Here is a 19,386-nt window from a genome sequence, read left to right as displayed (position 1 = left end):
TGTGACCGGTGCGGCTGGATCCTGAGTGCCCGGCTCAGGCGCTGAAAGGCGTCGGTAGGAGTGGGTCCTCGAGTTAGGAGAGACAAGCAACAGCACTGGGAGCCCCTTCTGATTTGTTTAGCTAATGACACGGGCTGGAGAGGTGTCGGGAACGGCGGCCGGCAAGGCTGACAACCTGTTAGGCCCTCCGTACCCACGCTGTAGAAAGAGAACTCACTTCCACACGCGCGCCTGCACCTGCGCTTACGCCTCTGACCTCCGCGTGGTAGCACGAGCGCGCCTCCACACGCACACACGCAAACACATAAAATGTTAATAAAAGCCAGGCATGGTGACGTTCGGCGTTAATCCTAGCAGGAGATAGAGGCGGGAGGTGCTCTGTTAGGTTCCAAGTCAGCCGAGGCTACACAGTGAGACCGTGTCTAAAAATACATACATACATACAATCTTCCGTATAGAGGGTGAAGCTAGAGTTGTGACTTAGCGGTTAAAAGTATTTGCTGCTTTTGCAGAGAACATAGGTTCGATTCCCAGCACCAGCATGGCATATGGCATCTTACAAATCGTCCAGAGGATCTGACGCCTTCTGGCACTGCATGCTGGTGGTGCACAGACATAGATGCAGGCAAAACGCCCATACACATAAAACAACCAGTTTTTTCATCCTTGGGGTGATGTCCAGATTTTCCTCTAACTTGCTGTCTTGCTTTCTCTATAGCCCAGCCTGTCCTTGATAGCCTGCTGCCTCAGCTACATATTTACATGTCACTGCCCAGCTCTAATATGCTAGCAGAAAACCGTGACCTAGGAAACTGGGTCCAAGCCTCAGAGATGGGAAGTGGCTAGCTTAAAACCCAATTACTACTCATATGCTGCACTTCCCTTCTTCCTGGAGTGGACTCATGAAGAAGCCTGGCGTCTGCTTCTTTCTTTCTTTCTTTCTTTCTTTCTTTCTTTCTTTCTTTCTTTCTCTCTCTCTCTCTCTCTCTCTCTCTCTCTCTCTGAGACAGGGTTTCTCTGTGTAGCCTTGGTTGGGCCAGAACTCACTCTGTAGATCAGGCTGACCTCGAACTCTCAGATATCCACCTGCCTCTGCCTTTGGAGTGCTGGGATTAAAAGGCAAGTGCCACCACCACTCAGATAGGGGTCTGTTTCTTTAAGCAACTCTATAACTTCAGACATGTCTGTTACTTACCCTGTAATTTTATTTATTTATTTTAAAATTTAAGACAAAGTCTGTACCCCAGATTGGCCCGGAACTTCTCACCTCCCCACTTCTACCTCCCGTGCTGAGGTTGCCAGCACATGTGCCACAGGTGTATTCGGCACTGGGAAGCAAGCACACAGCTTCACAGCTGATAGCCAAGCACGCTGCCAACTGAGCCACAGCCCTAGTACCCACTCATCCATCCATCCACTCACTCATTCATGGAACTTCTGTACTTTACCATTGAGCTGTATCTTAGCCCTTCACCTACCATTCTTTTCTAACTCTAATACTCTACAAAGGCATTTTCTTTCCTATGACCCAGGAAACAGAAGAACTTAGGCAAAACATGGCTTACATCTGTCTGGAAGTTGTTCAGAGGTAGTACCTGCATCTCACATTGACCCATGGGTAACTTAAGAGTCTCACAGTGCAGCCAAGGTTTCCCTAGCCACACCTTGCCTTCAACTCACGAGTGCTGAGACCACTAAGTGTGCAGGATTTGCATGCAACCTACACCTGGCTTACAGTGTATCTTAAAAGTTCTCTAAATAACTTTTACCTAATACAATGTAAATCTTGTCAACAGCTATATTATTTAGGAACTAATAACAAAGGGTAACCTGTTCCTGTTCACACAGTGGCAGTTTTTAACTGTTACCTCTATCTTTTGGGCATGTAGGTTGGTGTGCATGTTCCAGGGTGTGTGTGGATGTCAAAACACCAAGTATTTGAGGTGGTCCTTGTCTCTCCCATGAGGGTCCTAGAGATCAAACTCAGGTCATTAAGCCTGGTGGTGAGTTTTACCTAATGAGCCATCTTTTTGAGCCCCTTTTCATTCGGAGTATTTATTCCAAGGTTGATGGAATCAATACAGAACCCTTAGATAACCACTATCCTTATTTGAGAAATGAGAAAGCAAGCAGTGACAGATTTTATCTGTCCCATGTCATAGCCACTTAAGGGCAGAGGTGACTGGGATTGACACCACATCCAGCCTTCAGGGAGGTGTCTTTCTTAAAGGATAGTAGAGAGAGAATCCTCTAATGCCCATTTAGTCAGGGAAGAGGTACAATAATGCTGGGGGTGGGGTTCCACAGTTATTGTATTTAGTAAACTGCATAGCAGCCAGTATCTAAGAGATCTCTGATTGCCTTAGCTGGACATTCTTAAGTTCTCTGGCAGTGAATGTGGGCTATTTTTTTTTTCTCCCCTTGTAATTCACAATAAGGAACAAGGGGCCTGGGAAGGCAGCCCAGCAATTTGAGCACTTGCTGCGGAAATATAAAAAACTGACTTGGGATCCAGTATACTAATATAAAAAGCCAGGCAGGGTAGCATATGCCTGTAAACCACTAGGGGATGGTGACAGGAGATCCTGGAGCTTATTGGATAGCCTAGTTGAAAAGGGTAAGCTCCAGTCTCAGTGAGACATTTTATCTAGAAACAAAACAAACAAAAGACCAAACAGAGAGGAGCACCATAGAGGAAAACACCCAACCTTTGGCTTCCACATCTGCAAACACAGGCAAGTACTGCTACTATATGTATCCATACACCTACAAAAAGAAACAATGTGTACTGTTACTCAGGACTTGCAAACACACACATCCTGAATGCCTTTATTTATAAAATATACATGGTCATTTACTTAAAACTAAAGTTTCCTAAAAGAACACCCATGTGGTATGCATGGGTAACTTTTTTTTTTTTTTTTTACTGAAGACCTAGAAGTCTTTTTTTTTTTTTTTAAGATTTATTTATTATGTATATAATGTTCTGCCTACATGCATGCCTGCCAGAAGAGGGCACCAGATCTCATTATAGATGGTTGTGAGCCACCATGTGGTTGCCGGGAATTGAACTCAGGACCTTTGGAAGAGCAGCCAGTGCTCTTAATCTCTGAGCCATCTCTCTAGCCCGCATGGGTAACTTTTTTAATATAAGTATTTAATGATATATTTTTATGTGCATTGGTGTTTTGCCTGAATGTGTCTGTAAGCGGGTGTCAGTTCCCCTGGAACTTACAGGTGTGAGCTGCCATGTGGGTGCTGGGAATTGAACCCAGGTCCTCTGGAAGAGAAGCCAGTGCTCTTGACAGCTGAGCCATCTCTCCAGTCCCCCATAGGCTTTTAGACTATTTAATCCTCTAAATGATTCCATGGCCACATCAATGGACGTGAGACCAAAAACTATTTCAGGTGCTGGGAGAAGTAAGCTATTATGTACCTTAAGGGTAAGATTAAGTAGCAGAAAAAAAAAAAAAAAAAAAAAATTGGGGAAAATGAGACCAGGCAGGAGAATAAAACTGTATAGGAGACTGAATGCGAAGTTGACCAGACTGGCCTCCTGTGTACCAGCAGGTGGAACTAGCATCTCCTTTCTTTCCTTTTTCAGTGCAACCGAACTGGTTGGATGTACAGGGAAAGGGTAAGGGCATGAGAGATAACACTGCATTTCTAACCTAGGAGGCTGAGCAGGTGAGGTGCCTTTGAAAAGGGCAGGGAGGCCAGAAGAGGCCACTGTGTACAGATGGCAGACTCCACTTTCAGGAAAGAATGTCGGTGGCATATGGAGGAAGTGGGTAGTAGCTAACCACAGAAATTGGGATTAGAACCAAATAGAAATGTAGGCTTATAGAAGTTGGAATTATAGCCAAATAGAAAAGTTTAAGTTCAGGGCAGCTTAAATTATGACAGAATGAATGGCTCCATATGAGGGTAAATGAAGAGTAGACAAAAACTACTGAGAAAGATGAGGCCTGAGGCCTGAAGGTGGCCCATATCTATAATCCCAGCACCAGGAACATGAAGCAGAATTGTTTCAAATTTCTGGGCCACCTTGGGTCTTCATACCAAGTTTCAGGTTAGCTCATCGTAAGACCCTGTCTCAAAAACCAAGCAAGCAAGCAACCTAAGAAAAACAACATTCATTTGGCAATAAATATTTAATGAAAGGTACTTGGGTGACAGATGAAGCCAAATTCACGTATGTTTAAGCAGTGAGGGAAAGTGAGAAGGAAAAATTCAAATCTGTCCAGTCCCTTCACCACCCAGTCTTACTTTTCCTGCCCCACAAGCACTGTTAAGTGGTAGGGTTCTCACAGCTTCAGGCTGTTTCGTGACCTCCATGTAGCACTGTGAGTCATTAAGCCTGCCTCTTCTTAGATAACTGTCTTTAGTTCCAAACTAACATTGTGTTACTGGACTCTTCTGCGATGTCAGCGCCGGGTACCCGAACCTGGGCCGGGTTTGTCTGCCTTGGGTGCAGATGATGCCGCTGCCGCGTTCCTGACCTGGATGTGGGAGGCCAAAGCACTTAACATTTCCTGAGCCGTGAGGTGGGCGCCGCGCAAAATCAGCCGATACCCATCTCCTGGGGAGGATGCAAATCAGTGAGTGAGTCAGGGATCTGGAGTAGGCAGGGCCAGGGCCGCGCTCCGCCCTAGTCCCAGCCAGGCCTACCGAATAGCACGTCCACGCAGGGCTCGGAGCCATCGTGCCTCACGTCGGCGATCACCGAGCAGTTGAGATTGGTGGCGCGGACTTTCTCACTGCTCACCGCCTGGAGAAAGGTCCTGCAGTGGGAGGACAGCATGAACCAGAGAGCTTGGAGACCAGACGAAGGGGTGTGCGAGGCTGGGAGAGCGGGTCTGCAATACCTTGGAACAAGGGCAGGGGGTCGAGGGTGGACGCGCAGGTGTCGGGGGGGGGGGGCGGACGCTTCCCACCTCCCCAGAACCCATACCTCGTCGACTCCACGTTCTTCTCAAACGGGCAGAACTGAACTCGAACCAGCTTGACTGGCCGCAGTCCGAGCCGAGCCAAAGCGGCCGCCATGGCTACCTCCGCTCCGGAAGAAGGGCTGGGGAGCCCTTTATTGGAACGGACCGCTTCCGGCGGCCTCTGCGGTACTTCTAGAGGCTGCCAGCTGGAGCCGCCGCCCGGCCCATAATGGGCGGTGGACAAATACTTCAGCCTTCGGCAGCACTCTGTGCCACACACAGAGTATAGACAGTGAACGTACAAAACCCCCTTTGCACAGAAACATGTCGTCTCCTGCAGCCGTTTCCCTACACTATCTTGCCTGCTAGATCTAGGTCAACACCATCGTAAGTCCTAGCTCCTTCCATTGAGAGGACTACCACAGCAGGGCTTGTCCACCCGCCAATGGCAAGTCCAACCCTGGTAACATCAGCGGTAGTTTAAACGTCCTACAGCCTAAAGACTAGTAGAAATGGCGAAGGGGTAAGACAGGTTCTCCACGTGTAGAAATGCTTGTGCCACCTGTGTTTCCTTGTGACTTTTTGGCTTTGCTCCTGGGATTCAAGAGAAAGCAAGTAGCTTGCTTCTGTTTCCAGAGAGCCAACCCTATAGACCTATTTGTAGCTCTAAAATGTCTTCATTGCTGCTGATTCAGATTTCGGGCTGTAATTTGCCTGTTACTCTGGATTGTAGGTACTTGAGTGATCTTGGATTCATTTCCAGCCTGTGAGGCTTATGTATGTGTTCTACCACGCTCCGGCTGTAAGCCTCTCTAACATACAGCTCCTTGTCTAGAGCACAATATGGAACTCCTGGTCCTAGGCAACTTAGGGTTCAGGACTTGTCCCCAAGCACGAAAGAAAAGGCAGGTGCCAGCGAGAGTGCTGGTGCAGCCTCAAGGCAAGCCAGGCCTGCTGGTTTCCAGCCAGGTAAGCCTCAGGACTAGGTCCTCCTCCTCCCAGGGTGCTTAGCAGGTGAGCGGTCTGGGCTGGGGAGACTACAGGCCGTAGAGGAGGAGGCGCCAAGCTTTCCAGGCTGTTGAGGCTGCTGGTGGGCAATTCAGTGGTCTGGACCTCATTACAAAAACCTGGGAAAGCAGGAGTGGAAGGCAGGTTGGTGGGTGATGCTGATGCCAAGTCAATGGGGAAATTGGGGTGTGGGTCTCTTAAAGCAGTGATGGAGGGACTCAGAAAAACCTGGGGTTGGGGAGGGCTAATAACTTACAGCAACATGGATGCCTTCTGTGGACTGGATTCTTGGGCAGGGGCTGCCGCAGTAGACATAGCAGGGCCCCGTCCAGCCGCTGGAAGATGCCCAGGGAAAGCAGGGTCTGGCGAAGATCCCGGGACAGGCCCCACTGCTCCTGTTCCAGAAACTCCCTGACCACTCCGAAGTCTTGTTTAAGCTGCAGCGCCCCCTGCAGGCTAGAGTGTCCAGGTACAATGTGGCCACCTGACACTTCTGCCTCCCTGTTGGCATTCTCCCTCCGCCTCTACCATCTTTCCTTCCCACCTGAACCGGATCCCATGGGTGAGGATGTGGTCAAGCCAGGCACCCAGTGTGGCTGTCAGTGCCTGGCTGAGGGCAGGGGCTTGGGCTTCGGGCGGCAATCCCCGCAGTCCTTGCAACACGGGCTCCAACACGGCGTGTACCACCATCCTTGCATACTCACTAGGAGCACTGGGATGCTCTGGGGTGAGAGAAGAGAAAGGACAGATTGTGAGAATATGGAAACCCGATGGCCCCAGAGGGAAGAGCAGAAGAGGACAAGGATGGTGACGGTGATGCGGAGCCACAGCTGGGAGGACTTGGACCGTTTACATACTGAGAACCCTTGGAAGGAAAAGGTAGAAACGAGAAGTTTACCAAGACAGTGGGCTGGGGTGGGCAGGGGCGTGTGGCTCGCATAGAAAGGCTTACTTGTCTAGCTCGTATGAAGTCCCAGGTTTCATTCCCAGCACCGCAAAGAAAGAAAGAAAAATTACCAGGGCACAGTCGAAGTCTCCAGTATCGACCCCTTGGCATGTAGAGTTTGAAGCCCTGTGTGGCTTGTTTATGACATTCTTGGAAAAAAAGACTCAGTGACTCTTCAGGCAGGAGCTGTATGGGCGGAAGAAGGGAAGAAGGGCTGGCCTGTCAGACTGACAGGATATGTTTCTCCCACCTGAGGCCTCAGTGTGCAGTCTGTAAAACCCAGATGTACTGCTGAGGGAGCCTGGGCGTTTTCTAAGGAGAAATGTCCAAATGGTCTGGATGCAAACCATGCGTAATATCTAGGATTGCCAGTTCCTAGCAGTCAGAGGCACACGGCAAGTCAGGCACATTGGCCTGTGGCTGTACTACAGCACTTGAAAAGCAGAATCAGGAGCATTAGGAATTCTGACCAACCTCAGCTATACATAACAAGTTCAAGGCTAGCCTTGGATACGTGAGACCCTGTCTCAAAAAATAGAGACAAAACCCAACTTGGTTTATAACTTGTCCAAAGCATACAGTAGACAGATGGGAACCTTTGGAATGTCCTTGCATTAAGTATTCTTTGACATCTTAATTCCTGGACAGCAAATAACCCATAAAATAAGGGAGGGGGCTTGTAGCAGGCTGTGTTTTATGAAAGAAAGACAGTAATAACAAGCGTCTTTGTTTTGCTGCCTTTCTTAGAGGAGAAGAATCTAAAAAAAAAATGGAGGCATTTGGCAGAAGTTCTGTATAAATGTGAGCTGAGCACAGGCATATGACTATAGCCCCAGGGTTGGGGAAGCTGAGGCAGGAGGATTATAATACTATAGAGAGCGTGTATACATTGTATATATACACTGTATGTGTATGCATAAAAATACTATCTATCTATCTGTCTGAATTAAGATTTTAAAGAGAGGAGAACCAGCCAGGTGAGGTGGCATAACCCTGTAATCCTTGCGCTCGGGGAGGCACAGACAGGCAGATCTCTCTGAGTTTGAGACCAGCCTGGTCTATAAAACAAGTCCAGAACAGCCAAGGCTACAAAGAGAACACTGTCTTAAAAAACAAAAACAAAAACAGAGAAAGGAGAACCATGAATTAAACACTAGTAGGAAAAATGAAAAATGTAATTATGGATTGCCACTTTTTGCAGGCACTAATGAAGTCTAAGTAATGTCAGAGCCTACCACTAGGGGGTAGCAAAGGTGTATGAATCATAATTGACCGTGAGTTGTTTACTGTTAAGGCCATATTTGAAATTTTTCTGTAGTAAAGACTAAGGCAGAACAAGAAGCCAACAAAGAAAAAAAATTAATTTAGTGGAGACTCCAAGGAGACTGCAAGTCCCAACCCTGTGCTGAGTTGGCAGGCACCTCCTGTGCCAGCATCAGGGGCTTTGCTCTCACCTGCATCTTCACAGCGAGCTTCTGGATCTCCAGGCCCAGCTGCTGCTCCACCTCCGGAGTTAAGGTGGCCTCGGAGGCCAAGCTGGACAGAGCCTCCACTGCATGCAGCAGAGGCTTTAGGTGGAAATGGAGAGTGAGGGCTCAGTTCAGGCCAGACTACCCCTTCCCTGCTCCCGGTCACTCACAGGCAAGTCTTTTTGGATCAGGAGGAGGAAGGCACCGGGGGCCCATGCTGCCAGGTGCTGCTGAGCTCTGCCCAGGAACCAGAGCACGGTGGTCTGCAGGGTGCAGAGCCCCAGAGCAACAGCTGCAGGACCTGGGAGGGGAAGAGCATCCCAGGGCTTGTGGGTCGCCTTCGGAACAGAGGGAAGGAAAAGGGTAGCGACTGCCCTCCCCGCCTCCTTCCCCGACTCCACAGCTCTCTTCTCACCTGGAGGATGGCACAGGCTAAGTTCTGACCTAGGCTGTCGAAGGCTATCCGAGAGGGGAGGGAAAAGCTGCAACAGCAGCTCAGCAGTAGGAGATGGTGAAGAGGGGCTGTTCTCAGTCGCCACGGCTGATCCCAAGGCCTGGCAGAACCCTGGAACGATAGAATGTAGTCTGAAGGGGTGGGCTGATCCTTGGGTCGCCCCCAATGTCTCTTTCTCCTTACCTTGGTCCCAGCTCCCGATAAGAGACTGATGAAAAAGGCTGTGACACAGAGACAACAGCTCCTTCTCACACTCTGGAGGCAGGGATGCTAACGGGAGAAATGGCGGGGAGGGGGGGCGCTGAAAACAAAGCCTCCCTGTTTAGAGCCCCCACCCACCCCACGATACTGTTCTCCATCACTCAGTTAGAGGCGGAAAGTCAGGCACAGTAGCGCCTAGGCAGTGGGAGGCTGAGGCAGGAGTTGGAGGCCAGTACGACTATGTAGTTAAAAAACAAAAAACAACTCAAAGACCGGTGTGGAAAGCAAGGTGGCCTCGAAAAAACCTACACGCTATACATTAAACTCAGGGAAGTTCATTCTAAAGGGCCTGCTCTTGCTGACAGGCTAGAGCTGAGTGAGCCTCCACCGACTAAGGTAAAGGGAGACATACGTCCTCACCACAACCTCCAAATGCCAGCTCGGGTCCCTCACTTACCTTGACCTAGTGCCTGACTCAGCTTCTGTGCCAGTGCTCTGCGGTCGTCCCAGGGTCCCACGCTTAGGTCTAGACTCTGAGCACAGGCTGCCCACAGCAGGGTCCAATACTGGCTCCACAGGGTTCCAGGCCCTCCCAGCCTCAGTCCACCGCCGTCGGTGCTAGCCACGCCCCCTATTAGGCCCAGCAGCCCGGGCAGCAGCTCCCGCTCCTCGTCGCACTGCTGGCGGAGTTGGTGCTGCAAGCCCGAGCCGCCAAGGGCCTCTGCCAGCCTATCTGCCACCTGACAACCCCGCTCCGCAGCCAGGAGGTGGAGCACACGGGCCGTGGGGAATGGGCGCGCAGCCCCGGGGACGCAGCTCAGGGCTCGTCCCTGCAGCGTGTGGTAGAAGGGAAGGGCCAGCAGCAGTTCGGCTAGCTGGGACGTCAGGCCCAGGCTAGCCGGTGCCCGGCCTAGGGCGCGAAACTGCATCTCGATGACGGCATCCAGGCGCTGGGCGGCTAGGCCGACGGGGCGAGCCCGGAGAAGCGTCTCCGCGGGGCCCGGGAGGCCGAGGCGCAGAGGCGCCCCACGCGAGGGGCACAGCTGCAGGTCGCCGAGCAGCTGCTGCACGGGGAGGGAGCCGGCCGGGGGGCCGGAGCAGAGCAGCCGCACGGCCACCTGCAGGAGGCGGGCGCAGTCCCGGGCCCGCAGGAGCCGCTCTCGCTCGCGGTGCAGGCGCAGCAGCGTGGCCCGGAGCCGCTGCAGGGCGAGGGGCATCGGGCCGCCGGCCGCCGCGGGGGCCCACGGCTCTCGGCCGGAGTCCGGGCGCGGGGCGCTGCCCGCCGCCGGCGGCCCCCGGCGCCGCCCCTCGCCCCGCTCCTCCCCAGCGCCCACGGACTGCGCCCACGACGGGGGTACGTTAGCGAGTGGAGGCAGAAGGCCACCGGAGAGGGGCGCCCGGGCCATTGCACGGCGAGTCCCAAACGAACCTAACGCTCGCCGCCTCCCCGCACCCCGCGGCGCTCCGTGCGCCGGCACTCACCAGCGAGCCGCCGGAAGCTCCGTGGCCTCTCTTGCGCCCCGTAGCCGTGGCCTTGCCCCTAACAAAAATGGCCGCCCGGCCGCCAGTTCCCGGCCCCTAAGGGACATCAAAGTCTAGTTCGACTTGCTCGTTCCTGTCATGGTGGACGGGAGGTGGCGCTAACGGCAAACGCTGTAGGGCGCGTCGAGCTAGCTGAATGGTGTGACCTCTGGCCCCTCCATTCGGGCTCCCTGACGTCGTCCCACTTTCCTGCGGTCTGACGGCCCTCTGGGGCCCCTGAGGCTCCTGATTTAGCAACGAACTCGTTCTAAAAAGAGGAAAAGAAAAGAGGAAAGCGAGACCTCAGCTTTCTTTTGCCCTGATCATTGTCTCCATGTTTGTTTGTGGATTTGATGTTTTGTTTTGTTCTCTTTGAGTCGTGGCTAGCCTGGAACTCACCATGTAGACCAGGCTGGTCTTGAACTCACAGTTGTCTGCCTGCCTCTACCTCCTCTGTTGAGGTTAAGAGTGTGTGTATGTGTCACCACGGCCAGCCTCCTTCATGCTTTCTTTCGGTCGTCTTTGGGAGCTTTGGGAGTCTGCAGGTTCCGGTCCTACTCCTAAAGATTTTAGGCAAACGAACAGCAAGAGGGGACCCCCCCCCCCCAGCCAGGCTGCTGCTCCAATGCTCTAAGTAGGCAAAATTGAGCATTTGAGGGCCTCATGGTTGAGGACTAAGTGGTGGTTACAAGTGTCTTTAGAAAGATAGTGTGACAGAGGATGAGCAAAGACCCCAAGCAAGGAAAAGAAAACATCACAATAGCCCAGCACTCAACACGTGGAGACAGGGGGTTGCTTAGAGGCAGTCGACACTTTGCCTACATAGTTTCAGGATAGCCTGGGCTATAGCGAGATCCAGGCTCTTGAGAGTGGCTTGAAGGCCAGGGGGTTAGCTTTCCTGAAGTAAATGTACAGTTACTGAGGGAGAGACCAAAGGATCAGGTTGGGACCATTGAAAGGCCAAACTTCCAGCGACTTTCCTCGTCACTTTTTTCTAGAATCTCAGAGTCAACAAGTCCTCAGGATAAGGACACAGGTCATGAAAGGACTCTGGCTAGCCCCACTGTGGCAAGAATGGCTCTGGTAGACCTTTTCCCATTCCCTCCGCCTTGCTAAAAACCTTAGGTTATATTCCTAAAGCTAGCCACCAAGGCCTATTCCCTTATTTGGCCACTTCTCCCGCCTGAGGCTGACTACCAAGGTCCAGTATCAAAGTATTGAAGTCCAGCAATCAAAAGCCTCTTAGCTCACCTAATTAAACTCCCCATCCTAACACAAGGGTTTCCCCTTTACCTTTATAAACCTCCATTTGTCTGAGGGCCGTGTCCGTCTCCTGCCACCCAGAGGCAGCCCTCTGTCCTCCAGGAGGGATACTCTTTACTCCTCTCACTTGCCCTTTTGTCTCCTCTCCTTCCTTTCCTGCCCTTCTCACTCATGCTCTATCTCCTGTCTTTGCCTCTCATTCCCATCCTTTGTCCCTCTGGGGCAAGTTAAATCTCCTTTGTGCTGAGAACTTGGTCTTGGGGGTCCTGAGTCAATACTGATCTAATACAGGTCACATTAAGAATTGGCTCCAGAGCCCAACATGATGGCACACGCCTTTAATCTGAGCACTCAGGTTGATGTGAGTTTGAGGCCAACCTGGTCTACAAAGTGAGTCCAGGACAGAGAAGGCTACACAGAGAAACCCTGTCTTGGGGGTAGAAAAAAAAAAAAAAAGAATTGGTCCCAGCTGCAGATTCATGACCCCACAAATTCAACAGGTTTCAAAATTAACTAACTGAAGCTGAAGAGATGCTTCAGCTTAACTGCTCAGGCAGAGGACCTCTGTTCACCTGAGGCAACCTGTAACTCCAGTTCCTGGGGAACTGATGTCTCTGGTCTCTGGGCACCTGCACATGCCCACAAGTGCAGGTATCTTATCCGCCTGATTTCATTGTCTCAAGGATTACTGCCTCAGTCTGCTAACCTAGGCTTAGACCTGGAAGCTTCTAGCCTTCTAACTTAGGCCTAGAATGTTTTCAGCCTCTGAGACTTGCTCACCCTTTCTAGCTCTTTCTGAACTAGCTAGCTGGTTCAACATAGCTGATCTGGCTCAAAGTCCTCTCCAAGCTGACTGATTCAAACTCTCTGTTTCTGACCAAATTACCCTGCCTGGCCTCGTACTAATGTTATCAATTTGCTCTAATCTTCTGGCTCCCTCTCAATCTCTGGCTCATTCTGTCTTCACCTGTGTCTAGCTTGTTCTCTCTCTGCAACCTGTTCTGTCTCTGTAAAACCACCCCAGTAAAACTGCCTCCTCTCTCTCTCTCTGACTCTGCACTGCTCTCCCAAGTAGCATCTCTCTCCTCTCCTTGTGAGAGTTGGGGATATCCTGTTTTGCTAAATCTTGCCCTGATCTGTGACTTTCTCTGACTCTTGCACTTTAAAACATGGATGCTTCTTTCTACAAACTAACTTTGCCGTCATTGTTTGGGGTTAAAGGAGTGTACTAAGGGCGTGTCTGCATCCCAGCTAGAGGGGTTAAAGGTGTGGCCAGTCTTCATTTCAGCCAGATCACATAGACATAAGTCTTCCAGTGTGATTCCTTGCCACAGCAAAAATGGTTCTGGATTAGAAGTCCTTTGCACCCACACAGAGATACACATAATTGAAAAGTGAAAGGTACTGGGGGCTGGAGCCATGGCTCAGTGGTTAGGAGCACTAGCTTCTTTTCCAGAAGTACTGAGTTCAATTTCCAGCAACCAGATGGTGGCTCATAACCATCTGTAACATGATCTGAAGCCCTCTTCTGGCACCCAGGCATATATGCAGATAGAGTACTCATAAACATCAAATAAATCTTTTTTTAAAAGTAAAAGAAACTTTAAGTTATCTTTTATTTGGCTGGTTTTTTGTTTTGGTTTTTGGCTCATAGCACACACTTCTGTTTACTTATGAAATCTTGAGCATCCTTCTGTTACCCCTTTGTCTCAGACATGTGGTCATCCGCTAGAATGCTTTGCTTTGCTTTGCTTTGCTTTGCTTTGGGAGGGCTGGTGAAACGACTCATCGAATAAGGGTACTTGCTTCCGAGACTGACAACCTAAGTTTGATCCCTGGAACCCACATGGTGAAGGAGAAAATCAGACACACACACCCCCAATAATAATCTAAAACCCTTCTATTCCATGAGGTAGTAGTATCCATGAAAGATACCGATCACATCACAGTTTGCCACACACTCTTTTAGCGAGTGGTTAAAGATAGCCTCCCTGAGAATGGGACATTTAGGCCAAGATCTAAAAGGGGCAGGAGAGGCAGCCCATTGGCCGGGAAAGAATATTCCAGGCAGAGGACATAAGCGCCAGGTCACAGGCGGTGGGGAAAGCTCTGCACAATGTGTGAAGTAGATCGGCCTTCATTCACAGTGGGCCGCCACCCCACGGTGTCATTAGGCGCCTTAACGCACAGCAGGAAAAGATGGGCCCACAGTGTTTCTAGAAAGACTTAAGAGCCAGATGAAAAAATATTTGAGATTAAATATTAAAAAAAGCCCTTGGCTCTTTTGGGACATGGGATGCTAAAATTACACTTTGTAACTAACCACTGATCAGACAGACTAAAAAAAAATGAGAAAAGATGGAGGGCTAGAACGGCAAAAGGTCTGTGTAAGAAGGGTCAGGAAAAACACAATCAGAAAACTTAGATGCTGCTGACAACCTTAAATCAGATTAAGAGGGTAGGCAAGTCTCCAAGAGTCAAGGTCCAAGTTACCAAAGAGAGAAACCTCAAAAGGAGCAAGACAGAAGGGAGACTCCAGAGAGAAAGAAGAAATCAAGGTTAAAAGTGGAGAGAGAGGGGCCATTCCAAGGGCAAAGTCCTGTCCTAGAAAGAAAACGAGGACTAACACCCTTCCTTTCAATGAGAATTAAAAGACATTAATAAATGTCTCCTCCAAAATTGCAATTACAGAGTTAACATGCAGATATTTTTGGCTCTCTGTCTGTTTTCTTTTCTGCCATTTCTTGTTTGAAAGGTCATATTCCTTAACATCAAGGTCATTTTGATAATATGTCAAGGTTCTTCTAAAATGGAAACTATTTTTTTTTTCTAACTAGAGGGAGAAAGAAAGGTAGTAAAAATTTGAGCAAAGAAAAGGCTTGCTTAAGACTTGCAATGAAAAAGGTCGGCGGCTAAAAGTATCTGTATGGGCAATCTCAGTTTGTTACAAATTTGTTTCAAGGTGCCATGTATGTTATTTGTATTCAACTGTTATATAGAGGAATGAAATTAGAAAATAACGGTAAAAGGGTATAAGAGAATGTTGGAAATCATTTAAGTAAAAAAGAAAAGGCAGAGATCAGAGAGATGGCTCAGAGGGTAAGAGCACTGGGTGTTCTTCTAAAGGTCCTGAGTTCAATTTCCAGAAACCACATGGAAGCTCACAACCATCCTTAGCGAGATACAGTGCTCTCTTCTGGCGAGCAGGCACACATGCAGGCAGAACACTATATAAATAAATAAATCTTTTTTTAAAAAAAGGAAAGGAAATATTGTGGATAAGGATGAATTTTGCATGATAAAAAGATTCTGTTCTAAGAGTCAAAAAATAAAGGATGGAGCCAAACCCTGAATGACTAAAGCCGAGTCAGAGGGACTAAATTGTATGAGGATAGAATTTAAGGGTGACCCATATTCCGATGATTACAGTTTATTTAACTGAATAACATTGGACGGGAGAGACGGCTGAGCCGGTACGAACACTAGCTGCCCTTCTGGGGGGCCTGGGTGTGATTCCAGCGCCCGCAGGATGCCTCACAACCACCCACAACTCTGCTTCCAGGGGGTCAGAAGCCTGATCTGACCTCCACAGACACAAACATGCACACACTGCGCCCCCATTCACGCAATTAAGACACTCACACAAATAAAACGAACAAACCTCTGAAAATCACCAAGGTTACACTGATCAACTTGTCATGATATTTGCAGAAACTGGCTTAAACAAAACGGTATGTGCAATCCAGATAATTATATTTTTGCTGTGTTAGACTTCAACCAGCAGTCTGGGGAAACTGAGTCACAGCAAACCAAAATTTATGTAAAAGTGTTTGGGTTGTTTAAAGCTGTCTAAGGCTAGCTTGGTGTGAGGCAGTGCACAGCACACACCTTTTAAAGGCACGTGGATCCCTGTGCATCAGCCTGGTCTACAGAGCATGGTCCAGCACTGACACACACACACACACACACACACACACACACACACAGCCTCAAACAAACAAAAAAACAAAAACAAGATTTGTTTAAAAAATTGTCTTAGCTTTATCTAAATGTGACATAAAGTTAAACTGACAAGATTGGTAAAGCTGTCATTCTGGGAGTTCAAAAGCTTGGGAGCCTGCAGCAATGAGGGTGAGAGAGTCAAGAGAGACATTTTGTGATATCTTGGCTCTTGACCACCAGCGTCAGTAGGAGCCAGGTGACAATGAGAACCCATGGGTAAGTTGCTTGCCTTGATTAGAGAGGCCATGGAGCCTTCCGAGATCAGACTGTAAGCAGAGCCCAGCCTACTAGAAGAGTCACAGGGGACCCCAGGCTATGTTTGATCCAAAGCAAAGGTCGTATGAGGAGCTACACCATCGGTCAACAGGTGTGTATAGAATGTGTAACTTCCCAAGGAAGTCCCTGAAGCTGACCAGATCATCAGGCTCCTCCCTTCCCTGGCATAGCCAAACAGCAGGGACTGCTGGGAGTCGCTCAGCCAAGCTGAGCTGCATGGAAGAGTAGGGACTAGTAAGCGTGCTGGAAGAGGCGCAGGCCAACTTCTAGCCACTGGGAAGGATCCCGGCCATCCCAGTGAGCTGCCGCAGGGCATACAGCCTGCTCTAGAATCTGGCTTTCAGGAGCCTTCGCCCATGCTGGGGTGGCCTTGCGATACAGCTGTCTTTGAGTCGCCTCTGCCCCATAAGTAATCCCAAGAAAACCCATTGGTTCACCAATGCTTCGGTGGTGTCTTACTTGGATAGTGTGGGTCCTCATCCGGGGTGAGCAACATTTGTCCACAGCTCTCCGCAAATAGATTCACACAGCAAAGGCCCATTGCCAACCAGGTGTCCCCCACCCAATCGGTATCATTCAAGATTACCTTTTAGGGTTTGCCTACCCCTGCTCTTTCTTTTGTTTTTGCTTTTTGAGACAGGGTTACTATATGGCCTTAGCTGGCCTAGAACTTACCATGTAGACTAGACTGGACCCCGATTCATAGAACGGGCCTTTGTGCTGATATTAAAGGTTTGTACCACCATGCCTACCTTGCCTTCGTCTCTTGTTCTTTTGTGGTCTCCATTTTCTTTTTCTTTTTGCTTGTCACCTGACCTCCCTTCTATAGGAAGCCAATCTCCTGCTTGAGAAGTTGGTGGCAGAGGAGGAGTGCATGCAACAGAAAGTTGAGAAGAAATGACAGAAGATGGCTGTAGAGTGGATTGGGTTTGGGGGGGTGGTGGTCCAGAAGGACTCAGGAGTGGGGAACTTTGCTCAAGCAGGTGGGCTCAGTGTGGCCTGGAGGAGGGCCCCTTGCCAGGCGGGCTCAAAGGGCTTGGGGACCAGAGAGTCTTCTAGAGACCATCAGAGCAACGGCAGGAATCCCACTGTGCGCTTGGTTGGAGTCTGCTTCTTCCTTATGATGGGGCCTCTAGCCGGTGGCTCTCTCGTCTGCTGTTTTCACCTATCAGATGAGGCTATCAGGGCTGGAGAAATGGCCCAGCAGTTATGAGTAATGGCTGCACGATCCCAGAGTTCAGGTTCCAGTACTCACATAACAAGCTAACACCTGTAATGCTCCATCTACAGACACAGACACACGTTCATAGGTGCTATGTCACCCTGGCTGGGTGTTGAACTCACCATGTTGATCGGGCTGGAATCTAACTTTGTCTCCTAAGTGCTGCGGCTAAAGGTGTGTTCCACTGTGCCCAGATCATACAAATACTTTTGTTTTGTCTTGTTTTCCAGACAGGGTATCACTAAATAGCTCTGGCTGTCCTGTAACTCACTATGCAGACCAGGCTAGCATTAAACTCACAGAGGTTTACCTGCCTCTGCCTCCTAAAGCCTGGGATTAAAGGTATGTATCACTACACCTGACCAAAATACTTTTTTTTTTAACCTTTTAACCATCTTTTAATTTATTTTTATTTTATGTGCATTGGTGTTTTGCCTGTATGTATGTGTTAGAAACAGTTGTGAGCTGCCATGTGGGTGCTGGGGATTGAACTTGGGTCCTTTGGAAGAGCAGCTGGTGCTCTTAACCCCTGAGCCATCTCTCTAGCCCCCAAAATACTTTTTTAATGTTCACTCTCCTCTCGTTTTTACTTTATGTGCATAGATGTCTGTGCGCCAGGTGTGTATGATGCCTGTGCCGTCCAGAGGAGAGCATGGGACACCCCGGAACTGGAATCACAGTGATGCGACCGTGAGCCACCATGTGAGTGTCGGGAATCAAACCCAGGTTCTCTGCAAGAGCCGCCAGTGTTCTTAATCACTGACCCAGCCCCCAGTCCCTACTTTTGTAAAGAGGATGTAGAGAGAAAGAGAGAGAGAACCACATATCCTGAGGACATCAAAGAGAGTGGAGTTCTGAAGTCCCTCAAGGCGCACCGCAGGAACTGCACAGAAGTTCAGATTTTGAGACTAGATCAGAACCAGAGAGGAGACTATGGAGTTTGTCCTACTTTTTAGCCCCAGGGTACTCGTTGGTCAGCTAGAGCTCCGAGCTCAGGAGTGGGGGTGGGGGGCGGGGTGGGGTGGAGGGTAGGGAGTAGGGGGTGACCTCGGGGGTGGGCAGTGCTCAAGTCACACCCTTTGGTGTGATGGATGCTCACCGTCCCTCATCTTAGGCCCTGCCCTATCTGTCCAAGGTGCCGCCCTCAGGGGCCAGTGTAACCCTCAGCCCCTGGTCTCTTGTCTTATCCACCCTCTGACCTCTCCGAGTTCAGTGATCAGATCCCCGCCTACTCCCACTGCCAGAAGATTCTCCACGGATTTGCACTTGAGAAGTCCCTTATTAGATCTCTCCTGGAGCCAGTGAGACTAACATGGCCCCTTGATGCTGGCCCTTGAGCTGCTGATACCCTGGCCACCATCTGTCCCCAGAGATGGATGTTACAATAGCTTTTCTCCCCACCATCCTCCCCTCCCCTCCATTGCTGGGCATAGAGTAAGCGCTCCGCCAGGGAGGTAAGACCCCACCTCCTCCTTTCTGTGAGTGTTGAAACATCTCCTGTATAGGTCACGGGCAGGGTTGTAATTGTTTATGATTTAGGACCTTGCAGGTACTGAAGCAATGTAAAGTCAGCTGTGATTAGCTGGGGCCCTGGGGCAGGCCTCAGTGTTTGAGCTCTGCCCTCCCTATGTACAATAGAGGCAATCTCCGCCTCACAGAGTTGGTAGAGGACTACAGAAGAAGGATGAGAAAACAAACAGCCATCGAGGTTGCTAAATAAATTGCCTACACCTGTCCTGTGTATTTGTGAGTCCTTTATGGAAAGAGGGCTGTGAGTGCTTTTTAAATTAACGAAGTCCGGAATCCCTGGGCTGTGGATCTCCTTGTGTGGGGACCAGTATCGACATCACCCAGGAAACTGATGGAGGCCAACAGCTGGGCACCAGCCGGAAATGTTAACCAGGCAGCAGGGCACTGAGAGCACAGCCATGCGTGTTCAGCAAGCCTTCCAGGGAATCACTGTTCACATTTTTCAAGTGTGTGTGTGTGGTGTGTGTGGTGTGTGTGTGTGTGTGGTGTGTGTGTGTGTGTGTGGTGTGTGTGTGTGGTGTGTGTGTGTGGTGTGTGTGTGTGTGTGTGTAAGTGTAAGTGTG

General features: G+C 49.8%; 2 protein-coding genes across 2 annotated transcripts; both read right to left on the bottom strand.

Moving 5' to 3' along the window:
* Positions 1 to 4,135: 4,135 nt before the first annotated feature.
* On the bottom strand, positions 4,136 to 5,125 carry Mrpl53 (mitochondrial ribosomal protein L53). The gene is made up of 3 exons (XM_055596469.1): positions 4,955 to 5,125; positions 4,672 to 4,784; positions 4,136 to 4,582 (listed from the first exon to the last, which is right to left on the bottom strand). Exons 1-3 carry the CDS (start codon positions 5,044 to 5,046, stop codon positions 4,428 to 4,430), a joined length of 360 nt encoding a protein of 119 aa, XP_055452444.1. The 5' UTR covers positions 5,047 to 5,125; the 3' UTR covers positions 4,136 to 4,427.
* A 139-nt stretch (positions 5,126 to 5,264) lies between these two features.
* Ccdc142 (coiled-coil domain containing 142) lies at positions 5,265 to 10,499 on the bottom strand. Its single transcript, XM_055596468.1, has 9 exons — positions 9,467 to 10,499; positions 8,992 to 9,078; positions 8,770 to 8,919; positions 8,525 to 8,655; positions 8,340 to 8,453; positions 6,957 to 7,071; positions 6,484 to 6,661; positions 6,196 to 6,395; positions 5,265 to 6,058 (listed from the first exon to the last, which is right to left on the bottom strand). The coding sequence occupies exons 1-9, from the start codon at positions 10,413 to 10,415 to the stop codon at positions 5,799 to 5,801; spliced, it is 2,184 nt and encodes a 727-aa protein (XP_055452443.1). The 5' UTR covers positions 10,416 to 10,499; the 3' UTR covers positions 5,265 to 5,798.
* Between the last annotated feature and the right edge of the window lie 8,887 nt (positions 10,500 to 19,386).

The sequence above is a fragment of the Psammomys obesus genome, unplaced genomic scaffold (genome assembly GCF_907164565.1).
Source record: "Psammomys obesus unplaced genomic scaffold, mPsaObe1.curated_primary_1811, whole genome shotgun sequence".
Classification (NCBI taxonomy): Eukaryota; Metazoa; Chordata; class Mammalia; order Rodentia; family Muridae; genus Psammomys; species Psammomys obesus.
This window is presented reverse-complemented; position numbering and strand designations above follow the sequence as displayed.

Coding starts and splice junctions, on each gene's coding strand:
- Mrpl53 (XM_055596469.1), bottom strand. CDS start 5,046: ATGGCGGCCGCTTTGGCTCGGCTCGGACTGCGGCCAGTCAAGCTGGTT. Junction 4,785..4,954: donor AAGAACGTGGAGTCGACGAG/GTATGGGTTCTG, acceptor CTCCCACTGCAG/GACCTTTCTCCAGGCGGTGA. Junction 4,583..4,671: donor CTGCGTGGACGTGCTATTCG/GTAGGCCTGGCT, acceptor CATCCTCCCCAG/GAGATGGGTATCGGCTGATT.
- Ccdc142 (XM_055596468.1), bottom strand. CDS start 10,415: ATGGCCCGGGCGCCCCTCTCCGGTGGCCTTCTGCCTCCACTCGCTAAC. Junction 9,079..9,466: donor GAGTCAGGCACTAGGTCAAG/GTAAGTGAGGGA, acceptor TTCTCCCGTTAG/CATCCCTGCCTCCAGAGTGT. Junction 8,656..8,769: donor TAGCCTGTGCCATCCTCCAG/GTGAGAAGAGAG, acceptor TTCCCCTCCCAG/GTCCTGCAGCTGTTGCTCTG.